This window comes from Periophthalmus magnuspinnatus, chromosome 9, assembly GCF_009829125.3.
Source record: "Periophthalmus magnuspinnatus isolate fPerMag1 chromosome 9, fPerMag1.2.pri, whole genome shotgun sequence".
Taxonomy (NCBI): domain Eukaryota; kingdom Metazoa; phylum Chordata; class Actinopteri; order Gobiiformes; family Gobiidae; genus Periophthalmus; species Periophthalmus magnuspinnatus.
The window spans coordinates 20,485,455-20,502,278 of NC_047134.1; the positions used below are offsets into that span (position 1 = coordinate 20,485,455).

The window sequence follows — 16,824 nt, forward strand, 5'->3', positions numbered from 1 at the left end:
ATACACTCAATATTCAATATACAATGACCCTTTTCACACATGCCCACTATACATTTGTGCAGTTGAACCTCATAGTATTTAAAAACCCATTGATTTAAACTATAGAACAAGTCTTCACTGTATGCATCATAAACCCCATAACTTCCTGTGTGTTTTTCCACAGGGCCGTACAGTGTATCGACGAGCTGGTGCGCTCTATTGAGGGATTTTCTATCTGCACTTGCTGTCCAACATGCTGTGACACAACTTCCCGCCTGGAGCCCTATGCCGAGTCCTACATTGGTCTGTATTGAACCGGAGGTGAGGGAGAGTTGAGTAGACAAGCAGAAATATACAGATGAGTTGTTCTCTTTGCAGGATTTGGACGTGTTTCTGGTGCGGCAAAGCTCTTCTGGCATGTTTTTGTGGAGGCGACGCTACACCAAGCACAGGCCATTTTCTGGGTTACTTTCTCCAACTCCAAACTAATCCAGGTAGGCTGTTTTCTGCTGATGTGAACTTGCTGTAAAATAAGTTTTTAAATGTGTACTTTGAAAAATGTTCAAAACTTAAACCTTGCAAATTGTATTATGTATTTGGTGATTAAACCCAAAATATTTGAATGAAAATTGTATTGTTATTTAATTGGCTACAATAAGTGATTTTAAGGGTTTGCACTTGTCCTGGTTTGGTCTTGGTTTGAGCTCAGTTTAGTCCTGATAAAGACCTGGTTTGGTCCTGGGTTTAGTCCTAGTCTAGTCCAGGTTTAACTCTGGATTTAAAAATGGTCAAAAACTTAAACCTGCCAAATTGTTCTATCATCTGCTCTTGTATGATTTGCTGATTTAAACCACTTTAGTCCTGATGTAAACCTGGTTTGATCCTGGTTTTTGTTCTGAAATAGTCCTGGGTTTAGTTCCAGTAAGTCCCAAGTTTTAGTGAGTGCAAATGTGACTGCAGTTAGCCCTTCACACTCTTGCTTAGCCTCCTGAAAAGTGTTTAGCTCTGTTGATAGCATACTTGACAACACAGATCTGTCCAGAAATGATTTTTCCTTTTACTCCTAATGTACGCAGCATGTGGCAAACCAATTTTTACAATCAGCTGTGTCAAACCCATTGAGAAATTATAATAATACACTGCCCCTTCTCAATAGTACTCAGTGGTGACTGTAGGACACAATCATATTTCAGTAACCTGTTATTATACAATTACGTCATTAAGCTAATCAACTGGCCAAGCGAGGAGCTGATGGCAAGCAGTGAGTCTCGAGGAAAGCGTGAAAAATGTGGTTAGTTTGTACTGGGACTCGTGGCTTCTTTTTGGTTCAACTTTTCTCTCAGCGGCAGTATATTATTATGTTTTTTCCAACGTTAGAACTATTGACACTTACTTGACTAGTTTAGAGCTGTCATAGTTATTTCACAGTACTGTACAACATGTAAACATTTCCACTGAGAACGTCTGTGTAGTATGTGGCTTTTAATACTTTGTCATGGCTTATATACTTCACATTGATCACATGTACATTGCATAGTTATCGTATATGTTGTTTTATTTTTGAGTGTGTTGTACAGACATGGCATTGATATGATAATAGAACTTCAAAAAGGGTCTCTTACATGGGCCAAGGACAAAATCACTACTTTTAATTGGGTTTCCTTCTCGGTCAGGATCTTGTACTAGTCCCAACTACTCATAACATAGGATGCCTACATAAAACTAACCTGAAGTATAATTTACTGCTTACTATTCTAGCCCCAGCCCTATTGTAATCATGAAGGAAGAGATTGCAGACCAGGTAGAGATTTGAAAGAAGTTCAAATGATCAGATGATCAGATGAATGAAGTTACGGACAGCAGGCACATGCGTTGCGTTTCAGAGGAGTTTTCCAGTACTTAAAGCCCCATCCAGGTACTATCTATAGAAGACAGGTCTTATAAGGGCATAACTCATTTTACATACTGTCTGTACAAGGTCACAAAGGGATGTATAGTTAGCTGTTCACAGAGAGGTAGAATATGTCACTAAGAGATGCTTGCAGTCACTAAAAAGATGGATTACAAGACCTCTTGTCAACCTGAAAAGGAATACCCGCATCATGTGATCGAAGCAGCTGGTTCTAGTGAAGACATCTTAAAATAAGTATGTGTCACATTCTTACAGAGAAACAAGCTCACCTCCATGCTTAAGACACAAAGTATTCAACGCAAGATTTAAGAGTAAAGTAAAAATCATTCTTTCACCTATCCACATTTGTATCCCAGTCACACGAGGACATTTCCTGTGTGCACGTGCGGGCGTCACCATGGTCCCACGAGTGGAGGGAGGGGGAGGGAGGAGGGGGGTAAGGGATCTGTGGGCATGACACAGGATCAATCCCGCTCCAGCCTGCAGCCTCCATCTGTGTAGTGACTGTGAAGGGCACTGAAGTGACAGCAGCACTAATTACACCAACAGGAAGCCCAACTATGAACTGGGATACACTGGGGTACCAGCAAACGCCTTGTTCACATGGAGGCGCAGAGACGTAGCTTACAAATGCTTAATATCAAGTAGTAAAATTTGAACTAACTCAGACTTAAAAAGCACAGAATAAATGCTCAATGAAAACATAAACATTTACAAACTAGACTAGACTATGTAAACTAATGAAACATAAAAATAACAAAATGATAAAGCTTATATTTTGTCAAGAGTAAGAGGCAAAATATGTACTACTACTACTGAATTATATATAATTTCCAATACAATTTTAATAAATAATAATACATGACTAAACTAAAATACTAAACTACTGGCATGTTGTGGTCCACCAGTCTGGAGTAGAACCAGATTATGATCCCGGTATCATCTGAACAAATCGTGCAACCATCACCCCCCCACCCCACCAGAAGGTACCGCTTCACCTGTACCACGGTTTGAGAAACACTTGTCTTGTTCTTGCCACTGAACAACATTGGGATGCCCGTCTACCAGATGTTGGATAATAACTAAACAAATAAAAATAATAATAGCTTTATCCCTGAGGACACAAACATTAGATAATATGATAAGCAGGTGGACTTTTAATTGTAGCTTTATTGTAGCTTTGTATAGCTTTTGTCATTTGAGACATTAAGATTTTAGTGTTTAATTTGCTGTCTTAGTAAGCTTGTTTGTCCCAGTAACATTTTTTTATAAGCGAGATCAACAACTCTGCACACCAACAAAGTGAGCTCGAGTCTGTTAGAACTGGCTGCCCTTTTGTTGGTGGGCATTACTGTCACCATTTATCTTGCTTTTTTCTAAAAAAAAAGGTTGAGCTGGCTTTCCAACAAAAGTACATTTTGAGAGCACCTAAGAGAGATAGAGCACTGTAACAATCAATGGGTAATGCAGTATAGGTTGTACTGTATATTTGTCAGTGAATAAGGACAAAAGTTTACCTAGTCGCTCTTTGTTCATGTCCCAGTTTTGTATACATGGATTCTAGATCAAACAGAAATTAGTTTGGTCAACGTTAACATTTTTTGCAACAGCTATAATCACTCTGCCCAAATACCTCAAGCCAGCATTAATAAACTGGAAATATAGAAATGATTATAGTTGCTTAAAGGCGCTACAGACTACCTGATTTTGCTGAAAAACAAAACTAGTTAATTTTGGAAAGTTATTCTACATTAATTTTACGCATTCCAAGCTTTTTAACTATTCACTATAGAGTTTTTATTTTTTTTTCACAATAAAGTGGGGTGGAGTTTTGCCATGACAGTAAAGCTAATGACAACTAGCATGCTAACGTGCACTGCCTTATTATCAGACTATAAAATGCTTTCTAATTATATGCAGACAGCTGACTTGACCTCAAGAGCTGCTTATACTGTATATCTGTACTGGGGCAAATTTGGTGCAAATACATGGGAAAATTTGGGTCTTTTGATACTGTGTTGCTGTGTGCGAGTAGATTTAGTTTTGAGAATGTGCCAAATTGTTTAATTAGAAAATCAGTCAGAAAACACTCCATGGAGCTTCTTGTTAAAGACTTTGAGGATGCCAGAAGGAGAATGCATTTGTTTTATTTCACTGGGCACAGAAAAAGTTCATTTTATTAAGAGGAAAAATGGCTGTAAATGGTGGTAAATGTTTATCTGTGACAATGCTTTTTAATCATGAATCTTATCAAATTATTAATACGACACCACATTGTTATTTTATTCACTTGTTTACTCAGCTCTGTCACAGTCCATAGATGCTGCCTGAGGGTAGTTAGGGGCTGGTATGTAGAAGCATGGATGGATTTATTGATTACTGGTCAACTGGTCACTTGTACATCCGCAGTCATGCTTGCAACTTCAAATGCCTTTTTGTGCTAAACAGAACTTTTTACATGGATATTAAGACAAGGCACAATTTTCACAAGACAACACACAATATAGGGCCCACAAGACGAGAGATATTTTGAACTAATTTACAATAATTGTGTTTAAAGCTAAAGCTGTAAACACAAATTCTGCAGTGTAAATCCCTACATGCGTCACTACTAATTATTACAATGTACCCAGTATACAATATACTCAATACACAAAACATGATTAGACAAAAATAGACCCACCCCCCACCCCGCCCACTGCTGTTGCACTATTTGAGCATGGTGCTTTTGAGAGGGATACAGACTGAGGAATGCTTCTCTCCCTCTTTTTTACTTTAAACCCTAAATATCTCTTTGTGGATATTTTTCAAACAATATTCAGTGCTGTCCATGGATGAATTATATTATATTATTATTTTTTAACCAAATTTCACACTAATTATTCATTTATTTTTATTTACCTTTATTTTTGTACAGGCAGTGCCCAATGAGATTACCAGACTCTCTTTTTTATGAGTGCCTTGTTAAAATGCAGAACAATACAAACAAAAAACAAAACAAATAACTGCATAGTGTCCACCATTGGGTTTGCAATTTGCATTTGCGTCATTACTGGGGCTATCACTACGAAATGAAAACTGGGGCAGAGTTTAAAGTGTTCTCTGTCTGAATATGTGAGCTATAAGTCTCTATGTGGAGGAGTCTTAACTACAGCCACTCAAAGATGCGCAACTTTACAGAACAGGAGCGAGGTGTAACCCTTTCATGCCTGTATTAAATGTAAAGACAGAGGATGAAATCTCACAACACCATTTTTCTCATGTGCACACAGCAATTTGATCTTACAAGATCTCATCACAGGTGAATCAAAATCACAATTTCACTTGGCACCATTATTCGTGTAAGAGAATATCCACTGTAAACATATATATATATATATATATATATATATATATATATATATATATATATATATATATATATATATATATATATATATATATATATATATATATATATATATATATATATATATATATATATATATATATATATGAACTGCTAAAATATATAATTTTAGCAGTTCATATTTGTGCTGTTTTATATGTTTTAAATCTGAACAGAATCCCACTTTTTATACCTAAATCACAATCACAATTAGAAAAAGAAATACAAAAAATTTGATTAGATAATTTTTTTCTAAAATCATGTAGCCCTCGTCTCTGGTGTGTCATTGTTGGCCACGTGCTATAGCTTTCCCTCACATTAGTTTTAATTATGCACACTTCCACTGAGCTGCCCCCCATAATTATTTTCCCATTGATTTGTGGCCCACATGCAGGTCAGTGCACAACAGGCTGGTGCCAACGTGGCCTGCTGAGCCATCACAGTGGACCAGCGCACAGGGCTAACATGGATGACTAATGCATGTGGGCAATCATGTCAACCATAATGTGTGTATTAATTTATGAGGTCAAAGTGATAGAGGTAACATAGTTTGAATATGGCATAAGGATGCCAATACTATGATTTTACTATTAAATACGATTATATGCCACAATAATTGTAAAAAACAAACAAACAAACAAAACAAAATGTAGTGTTTTGATAACTATTTGCGTCTCTCCTCAGTCTCCCATTTCTCACTGCAGGCCAAAAAGCAAAGAATATAGAAGCAACAGTATTTGATATAAATGTGCGTTATAAAATTAATAACACATCCAACTAACTGTACCTTGGCCAATAAATTATTGTTACTTATTATTATTATCTATTAACTATTATCTTAATTATTTTTTTTAACAGTTAAGTGAATAAAAAAAATAATATCAGGGATAAATTACATTTTTATTTTAGTTTTAAAGGAGCGATTCTAGTCTAAACTGGGTTTATTTGTAGCTAGATTTAGTTCTGTATTGACTTGTCTGGTGTATCTATTTTATATTGTTGTCGGATGGCAAATGGATCAGTACATGACACATGGGAGAGTAGTATAGGGACGCCCCTAAAGTAAAAATAACAATCGTCTCAAATGTGTAAAAACTACCAAACTGTATTTCACGGTCACTACCCTAGACTTTTATAAAAGATGCCCCACAGCTCATTTTCTCCCTTACTTATATCCCACTGAAACATGTGAAACTCTATTATCACTGTTCCCATTTTGGGCATGTGAGAAAAATCCCACTCAGATTCTGCCCCCTTTCAGAAACACCTTAAGAAGATACATCTGTCATTTCTGTGCTTGTGTTCAGCAGGATGGACCATGGAGATGGAGGGATGGGTGTTTCACACCTGCGCTATGAGGAAGAAGAGGGTGAGTGGGATTTTAGACACAAAATATAGAGAGAAGAGTGCTCCAAATTTAAACCCGACTCTCCCTTGATCCTAATCCAAAATTTTTTGTCTTCTTTTATACAAGGTAAATACATTTCCTACTGTATTGTCTTTAAAAAGAACCCAAGCTTCTGATCTCCCTTGGTCCCTGAGTGCTTCCTGCTTGATATGTAACCTTTGCGGGCCACCTGCTTATTGCTTTGCCTGGAATGTTCCACTGTATGGTATTAAAATTATTGATATATCATTTATTTTCACTGACCTGTATGTACACCTCCATGTAATTGCCTGCATAGTGGCATACTCCTGTCAACTTTAATTAGAATCAACATTTTATCTTTTTTAATGCAATATTATAATTTTATAATATGTAATATTGATAAAAAAAACAAGCCCCCTGACTTCCTAGTTGAAGCAGCTAATTTCTGCCTGCTCTTCTGTAATACTTCACAGCGTGGATTGCTACATTTCACAGTTGAATGCTATATTTTTCAATGGGGTCTGGAATGCAGGTGAATAAAGATTACTCAGACATGCATGACTAGATACAGAAGGGGAAGCAAGAATAGCATGGTTAAAAGATGTTAAAATGATCTATGACTCTTTTCAGAGAGATCATGGGCAGTACAGGTTAGTTAGTGTTAATTTTTGTTAATTAATTATTAAGGTGGGTCAAATGCAAAGAACTAAATTTCACCTTTATACATCTATGTCACATTATAAACCAAAGCTTTGTCATATTGCATTTGTATGAATTACATGTAAAGCCAACTCATTTAATCTTCTCAAGAAAATGCATTCATCCCACACACAATTTAGTCTAATTTGCCCCTTTGTACGGAGAGTTTGCCTGGATGCGTCCTCTTAATAAGATCTAAATTATGAAGGGAAATTGTTGTAAAGCCCATTTGTGTGGTAGGTGCATTTTAATATCAGATACTGTGTCTGCTTGGCACTTATCTGCAGCTGGTTTAAGTGGCGTCTGTTTTGCCAAGCGAACAATATTGGTTTTGTTCTTCCCTGTTCCCTGATTCCTGAGGGAGTTTTAGACGCAATTAGTTTTATAGCCATGCCTTAATTGCAAGCAGATGATCACACTTAGATCATCCTGCTTTATGTTGTGGAATAGATATAAGGAATCTCAGTACTACACCATACATATATAAGAAAGTAAACTGTCTTTGAATTGACTTGATTTGAGCTTGTTTGGAAAAGCACTGGAGAAGGAACAGGTTGTTGTACTTTGAAAGATACAAGAATGCAATGTGTTTTAACATTCATAAAACACTGCTTCATGTTGCAGTGGCTAAATACTGGCATTACAAACATTTATTTGAATAACCAGCTTCTTCAGTGGTTGCAATATTTATTAAAGGTACTATATTACACAACATTGGTTCTTGTGAGCTTTAAGCCAGGTTATAATGTTGTAACCTCATCAATAACATACATGGACCTGTGTTTTGTTTCATTCACACGTCTTAGTAATACCGTAATATTAGGCAGTCTACATCTCCCAAGCTGAAAATGCTCTTTTCCACCTTGTGACATCATGAAGCGGTAGTTTTCAGGGAAGCACTACCTTTTACCTTTAGTGATGACTGAAATCATCCAAATGAGTCTAGAGAAGGTGTATGGAGTTTAAAAACACAGTGGGAAAACACATCCTGTATTACCACATGACATCACAAGGTGGAACATGGTGTTTTCAGTTTGAGAGAAGAACTAAATATGCAGGATTGGTGTGTTAAACATGTGTGAATGAAACAAAACACAACTCCAGGTTTTTATGAGGAAACAACATTATAACATAGACCAGAAAGTAATGTAATATTAGCCCTTTAATGTTTATAAAGATACTGTTTTAAAACAATAAAGATGCAGGTTCATTCAGAGATGGTTTGAGATGGCTGTATAAGTGTGTTGCTCCGGTGCAGAGGGAGTGGGGCTCCCATGGACAGGTGTGTGAGTGTGCGTTGTCCAGATGTTTTAGGTCAGGGAGGGGTAGCTGTAATTTTGTTCAGCTCCCACTACTTATCCATCCATTCATTTTGTCTGTTTGTCAATCTGGTCTCATTTATCCAGCCTCTCTGCTGTGCCGTGATAGCTTTATGTTTGCTAATAAATATCCATAACGCATTTTGGATCTGTGTTTACAATACCCTCCGAGCTTACTCTCCTTTTTCTCACCACCTTCACCCATGACCCTTCCTAATCATCTAGAAAGCCTCATCAAATCAAGAATTAAGATGGTTATCCTCACACCTAATATAGCACAATGATGAGTTCTGGCATCAAGTATGCTGAACCTTTCCCTTTACAAAACTGTGCATTTTTCACCACCAAAGGCGCTCCCACCTATCCACCCTCGTCTTTCACTCAAACTCCCCCTGCTCTGCCTCCTCGGCCCTCACCTAGTCCCTCAGTCCGTAGTTCCTGTGATGCGATGGAGGTATATCTGCAGTTACACCACCTAGACACCACATTCCCTGTAAGAAGATAACATCTAGACCTACTGAAACTAATCTAAAACTTGCTGTGCTCAATGTCAGATCTTTATGTAACAAATATTTTTTTAATTAATGATTTTATTTCTTCTTTTAATATTGACTTTGTTTTTAACCGAAACATGGCTTGACAAAAACACAGGTAATGCAATTCTAGTAGAATCATCTCCACCCAACTTCAAATTTGAATCTGAAACACGAGCAAAAAAAAAAGGATGGAGGTGTGTGTGTATTTTAGAGATAATTTAGTTACTCACAGGTTGTCATTTAGGGTGTTTTCATCTTTTGAGTATGTTTCCTCTAAAAAGGAGCTAAAACAATTCCCCTCCATAATCTACTTAGACAGTGCTGGGGAGGTTTATTGATGATTTTACTGAGATGCTTTCAGTCGTATGCACAGACTTTGATGGTTTAGTCATTACAGGTGATTTTAATGTACATGTGGATAATGTGTTTGACAGAATCTCTAAAGAGCTCAGTTCTGTCCTTGAAACCTTTGGTCTGACTCAGCATGTCAGCGAGCCCACCCACAACAGAGGACACACTCTGGACCTGCTCATTGCAAAAGGAGTAAATATTTCAAATGTCAATGTGGCGGATGTTGCTTTGTCTGATCATTTCTGTGTCTTCTCTGACCTGTCTGTTTTTCCCAAACCAGCAGCTGGTCCTGCAGTTAAAGGAGACACATAAATGATAACACATGGAAATCATCATGGAAATGATACACTTTGAAAATGCCTCATGTTGTAATGTTGATGATTTGTTGAATGCTTTGAATGTTCTGGACACCACTGCCCCGATGAAGGTTAAAATGGTTAAACATAAGCAGAAAGCGCCATGGAGGAACGATGACTCAGTCAGGGCACAGAAAAGGGAGTGCCGGAGGGCTGAGTGGGAATGGCGTAAGTCGAACCTCTGGGTTCATTACGGGATTTACATAGGAAAAAAATGTACATAAACTACAGTTTATGTAGAACAAGGGAGAGGTATTTTTCGGACATTATTGGAAGTTGTAGTGACAACTCTCGTGTCCTGTTTGCAACAGTAAACAGATTAATAAAACCTCCAGCTCCGCTGCCATCAGAACTAATTTCCACATCTAAGTGCAATGAGTTTGCTGTATTCTTTAATGACAAGGTTCAAGACATTAAAAATGCCATCAATTCCACAACGCAAATAACACCCCTGTAGCCACTTGGACACTTAAAGCTGACTCACTTTGAACCTGTAACTGACAAAACTGCCCATAAGATCGTCACCAGTCTGAGTTCATCTACATGCTGTCTTTCGTGTTGCCCACTAAATTTCTAAAGTCTGCGTTGAACAGTTTGCTGTCACCACTCACTTGCATAGTTAACATGTCACTTCAATCTGGAACATTTCCAAGAGTTGAAAGAATGAAAAAGAGTGAAACTGTGGTTATCAAGCCTCTCCTAAAGAAAAGCAGTCTTGATGCCACAATACTTAACAATTACTGACCAATCTCAAATCTAACATTTTTAGGCAAAGTCCTTGAAAAAGTTGTTTACCAACAGCTTATTAGCTTTCTTCAAATTAACAAGTCCTTTGATGTTTTCCAGTCAGGTTTTAGACCCCACCACAGCACTGAGACTGCTCTGATCAAGGTGACAAATGACATCCACCTGAACACTGATGCAGGGAAAGTCTCAGTCTTGACCTTGTTAGATCTGAGCGCTGCCTTTGACACTGTGGATCATGGATCCTCTTACAGAGACTAGAGGACTGGGTGGGCATCTCTGGTATGGCACTAAACTGGTTCAAGTCCTATCTAGAACTTGTTGGATGGCACTTTGTTGAAATGGGAAAATGTGTCTCAGATAAAATGTCTGTGACCTGTGGGGTCCCACAGGGGTCAATCCTGGGACCTCTGTTGTTCAATCTCTACATCCTGCCATTAGGCCAGTTAATACGCAGCATTAATGTGTCCTACCACAACTATGCAGATGACACTCAGATCTATGTATCACTGGCAGCAGGTGAATATGGACCAGTGGATTCACTCTGCCACTGCATCCAACAGATCAGAGTGTGGATGCAAAACAACTTTCTCCAGTTAAACTCAGACAAGACAAAGTTATAGTCTTTAGGCCACAGAAACAAAGAGAAAGTGTCAGCAGTCACGAGTCTCTCTCTCTAAAACATTCAAATCAGGCTTGAAATCTAGGGGTAATAGTGGACTTTAACAGCCACATCAAATCAATAATATCTGCAGCTTTTTACCATCTAAAAAGACATTGCAAAAATCAAGGTATACTGTCTAAACCAGACTTGGAGAGACTTATCCATGCATCTGTCTCCAGTAGGTAACAGCCTGCTCACTGGCCTCTCCAAACGAGCCTTAACACACCTGCAGTACATCCAGGATGCTGCTGCTCAGGTCCTGAATAGAACAAGGAAGTACGGGCACATAAGTCCTGTGCTCAGGTCTCTGCACTGGCTCCTGTGGCTCAGAGAATAGACTTTAAAGGAGCTCTGCTTGTGAACAAGTCTCTCTACGGCCTAGCACCAAAGTACATCTCTGACAGGTTAGTGCCACATTAACCATCTCGCACTCTGAGGACTTCAGGGACCGGCCTTCTGCTGGTGACTAAACATGGGGAATCAGCATTTCAGTTTTATGCAGCTAAAACTTGGAACAATCTTCCTGAAGATGTGAGAAAGGCCTCTACTTTGTCAATGTTTAAATCCAGGCTCAAAATGGTTCTGTTTAGCTGTGCATACGACTGAAAGGTTTTTAGTCTGCACTCTTCTGTGATTACTTGTGATTATTTATGTTTTGATTTGTTGCATTGTGACTCTAATTCTGTAAAGCACTTTAAATTACTTTGCGTACAAATTGTGCTGTACAAATAAACTTGCCTTACCAAGCATGTCACAAATACACAAACCCAGAGGGATCCACTTTTGACCCCACGGGTAAAACTTATAATAAAACCAACAACATTATATGACACAAATTATACTTTGTACCCAGACCACCAGTCCATCTACATCGGTGTCCCAGTTCCTCGCGGGTACAGGAGGAAGCGCAGGAGAAGGAGATCCAGTCGAGAAGGGTCGTCTGACATGGAGCGGGACCGAAGACACACCCACAGACCGCAGCCTGACGAGCGCTACCGGGACGTGGACCTGGAGGAGGGGCTTATGGACTCCAATGACCAAAGCCTGGCAGACATGAGCCGTAGTAAGTGACAATAATTTAGCAGTAAGATGGGGGTGATATTTACAACAAAGAAAATAATGACTCAATATTCTTCCATAATGATAATCAGTAGGGATGGGACAGGATGAGATATGAGATGTGGGTCCATGAGAACAAGAACGAGATTTTAATAAAATTCCTTATGTTTAAATTGAGTGATTCAGTTCACAGTTTTGGCCTAACATTTTTTTTTATTATTATTTGCCATTTTAGTACTGCTTCTTGGGACTCAACAACAGATTTTTTGTCCAATCCAAATGTGAATACATGGGGGGAAAAAACTCATGAAATTATTTTCCTCATGAATCTTGTGTCAGTTTTGTCTCATGACATCTTGTAGCACGAGATCTTGTCCCATCTCTAATCATCAGATATTTTGACAGTCCATCAGAAATGTGCTAATACAAGTTTTGGTGAAGGTTATAGCACACAAAAAATGGGCTTTGGATGACAATTGACAGACAAATCACCTTATACCAACTTTTGGAAGATTAAACAGCCCTTTCCTGTTCTTTTTTTTTATATATTGTATTATAGATTATTTCAGTATGCAATTTTAGTGTATTTTTAGTTTAATTAAACAGCCATGTTTATGATATTTTCTACTGTATGCACTATGTAGATAATAAATACCATAAATAAAACAGTTGTAGGCAGTATGGGCTGTATTATGAAAATAACCTGATACCAAGTGACTGTTAATAATTTATCCCTATTCCATTTTAAATAGGATGTTTTCTACAAACAGCTTAGCATAAAAAAAATAAAAAAAAATCCTTAAAATGTCCTTCCTTTGGGCTATTTTTGTGGTTAATGTGTTATGTTTAATTAGCTCCATCAATATAATCATTTCAGAATTCCTAATACTAGAGTGTAATTGGCTCCATATCATATAAAGACAATCTTTTACCATAAGAATGCAATTGCAGGTTTATTTTTACATTTTAGCCCAGAGCAAGTTAATTTAGGAGCCTTGTTTAGTTGCAGCTATTATTTACAATGGTTAATGTCGAATCATTATGTTGTCTCTTCCCATTTGTCCTCCCTGTTGTAGCTGCATCTTATTTTGTGAATGCATCGATATGGTACAACTTCGCTCTAACTCCTACATAGTGCGGGGATAAGTGCAGGTCTGAAGTGGTTTGAAGAGAGCCTGTCTGCTGCAGCTGTTATTAGCCTTTTTGTCTAATCCTTAATTATGGCTCTGGATAACATTGCGTAACATGCAATTGTGTGGAGCTATTTTTAAAATCCAGTAGTTCATCCTACTGTTCAAAAAAAATTTTGGATCGTTTTTGGTAGTTAGAAGACATGGTGCAAAATCACACTTTTATGTATTACGACAAGCTTTTTTGACATGAAATTAAAATAAACAGCACAAAAAAAAGCTAAAAGTGCCCATGTAGTTGTGCTAAAACAGGAGCGTAAAAAATATACATAATATAATATAATTTTAAAAAGAAACCATTAAGGGCATATTGTAGAGAATGTTTTGATGGTGGTCATCTGGACTGTTTTTTATCTTGAAAACATGAGCACTGTCAAAACCTTCTCTACACTGAACCAGTCCTGCATGAATGAAGGATTACAGCATCTCATTAAAGGTATATGTATATTAATACCAGTATGTATTTTGTCCATCTCAGTTGTTCAGTATTGACATTTGTTGATTGCTGGTATTGTTCCTTTTACTGGTTTTAAACAATGTATTGTGTGTATTATTAATAACACAAGTTGACCATAATTGAATATGATGGGTAGTGATAAATCAGAAAACAAGACTATTACTTTACTAATTTGGGAAAATGTGGATAAATGCTTCAGTGATGGTTGTCATATAAAAACAAAAAAGAAGAAAATATCTCTAACTAAATATATTTCTCTGTTTAGTTGTTTCCTGAGTCATAATATTGATCAATATTGGCACTTGTTGCATGCTGGGACTTTTTTCTGCTTAAAAACAATTGATTGTGCTGTAGGTTGTTCATTCAGAAAAAGTGGAATCTGTTGGCAGCTGTCAATGCAGTTTATCAATACCTTCGATTGACACTAGTGTTAAAAGACATACCCTGGTAAAGTAATTAACACAATGGACATGTGATATATGTTAGCTGCATGTATGGAACAGCAGCGTTATCGTGCTGAGGAAGCCCCGCAGCAGATACTGTTACATCCATACAATCATGAACCAGGCACTCAAAGTTCTATTCAACTGGCTTTGTTATGTAATAGCATGTAACTGATGTAAATACTGTTCCCCTAAAAACCTGTAACAATTCCAATAAAAAATTTGCAAAACAAGCAACTTTTCACCATAGAGATGTGAATATTTTTGCCTGGAATGTTTCACAGTATAGCATTAAACGCAACTCAATTACAGGTTTTTAATTGTATTACAAAAAAAAAAAAAAAAAAAAAAAAAAAAAAAAACTTTCCATGAGCTGGGCCACTTCTCCACTGATCTGATTTGTAATGTGCCAGCTGCTTGTCTCCATAGAGATGAATAAGTTCAATGCTGTACTGTGAAACATCCAGGCAAAGCAGTGTCATCTCCGCGGAGACAAGCAGGTGGGACAAAATTTGCATTTAAATTAGTATAAATGTGTTATGTGGAAATGCAAGGTTTGGCATAGTTTTTCTACGTATAAATCTTTGCCGTTTTGGGGCCAGGTCTTGTACTAGAAAGTCTTTATCTCAATGAAGCTTTACAGGTTAAAAAAGATCATAATATTTTCTGTGTTGGAGGTGGTTATTCGAACCAGGAAGTTTCCATGAAGTTATTGTCTGTGAATTGCAACAGTGGACACTTAAACTGCATGGAACAACTGATTGCTGTGAAAGGAAAGAATGATGAATTTGTTTGGGAAGATTGCTCTCCCTCAGGCCTAGACACTAGGAGTAGAGAAAAAAAAAGGAGATGGGGTAGTGGAGGAGGTTTATAGTTCTGCTGCTACGGTGGAAATAGATTAAACAACCACTGTGGCTTGAAGCAGGATTATGTATTATGGAGGAGAGAGGCTGCATTAAATTACATGTTTGAGATGTGATTGGTTTAGAGTCTGGAAGTAGTTGGTAGATGAGCATAGGAATAGGAAAAAGAAAAATGGCTTCCAGATTAAATTTACATATTTACAGAATAATTAATACCATATCAATACTATATATACTCTGGCGTGCGCACTGAGGTCCGAGGGCCAGCTCCAGCTTGTGGTGCCTAAGACGAGAGTTAAAACCAGAGGAGACAGAGCCTTTTCTGTGGCTCGTCCAAAGCTCTGGAATGTTATGCCTCCTCACGTCAAAACAGCTCCCACTGTGGAGTGTTTTAAGTCTCGTCTTAAGACCCACTTTTACTCTCTGGCTTTTAACTTTGCATGAGTTGTATGGTCCTCTGTTGTCTTTTATGGATCTGTTCCTTTTGATTTTATTTGCTTGTTTTGTTTGATTTTATTGTTTTATTGGTAATTGTTTTATTGCTTTTATATACATATTTATTATTTTAATTTTGCTATTTGATTCTAGTCTAAATGTTGATTTACTTAACCAGTTGTTTTTATTTCTAATATATTTGTGCAGCACTTTGGAAACTGCATTTGTTTGTGAAATGTGCTATATAAATAAAGTGGATTGGATTGGATATCAAATTGATTAACACATGTTATTAGACAGAGGAAGAAAGCCAGAGAAAACTTCTGTCATGTGAGATAATGATGTACAGGTGGGAGCTGACAGCCATCATGTTTTTGGAAGGCAGGTGCACTAGCAACCTATGTGCCAAATCCCCAAACAATGATAAAGTGTCAAATTTTGTTACATTGCAAGTTAATCCCCAAAGTTTTTCAATGAAAGTATAGACAACCACTAGGCTCTGTGCAGAGAGAACTTATATATTTTGATTGTAAATGCCGCAAGAGATTCAGTCATATTTAATTGTCACTGATATGCTTTGTTTTAATCAACAGGTCAGCAGCCTTTGGAGGAAGAAAATGAGCTATTTTATGTTTATGTAAAGACACAGATCTTTACTGTGTTAAAATGGGAAAAATAGAATTAGTTCATTTTAAAGGGTTTGCAGTGGTCAAAAGTCATTCCTCACTTACCTTAAAGCTCTATAATTAGATGCAGACAACATGCAGCTGACTTATTTTGACCTCAAGAACTGCTTATACAATTATATTTGCTGATATACATGGAAAAATGGGTACAGGCCCCTTAAATGGCACTTATTGATAATTTGTATTGTTATATTTATGCCTTTTTATGAGATTTTTAGCCTGGGTTGCATACACATATTACAGACTGCAGCTTTGAAGTTATATCAGAATTCCCTCAGTACTCATGTAAAGTCTGCTATCCATGTGCTCAATCATGCCACTTGTTCACTTTTTATTTAAACTTGTCTCATTGTTCATGGGAGGCTTAAAGGTTT

The 16,824-nt window shown here is 37.3% G+C and overlaps 1 protein-coding gene across 1 annotated transcript in view; it reads left to right on the top strand.

Annotated features, from left to right (window-relative positions):
• Positions 1-258: 258 nt before the first annotated feature.
• The window catches only part of slc4a5a (solute carrier family 4 member 5a), a 49,205-nt gene continuing 32,639 nt past the window's right edge, over positions 259-16,824 (top strand). The window contains 3 exon segments of the mRNA XM_055224123.1: positions 259-473; positions 6,590-6,648; positions 12,171-12,380. Coding sequence (XP_055080098.1) covers positions 6,591-6,648; positions 12,171-12,380 — 268 coding nt within the window. The 5' untranslated portion in view covers positions 259-473; position 6,590.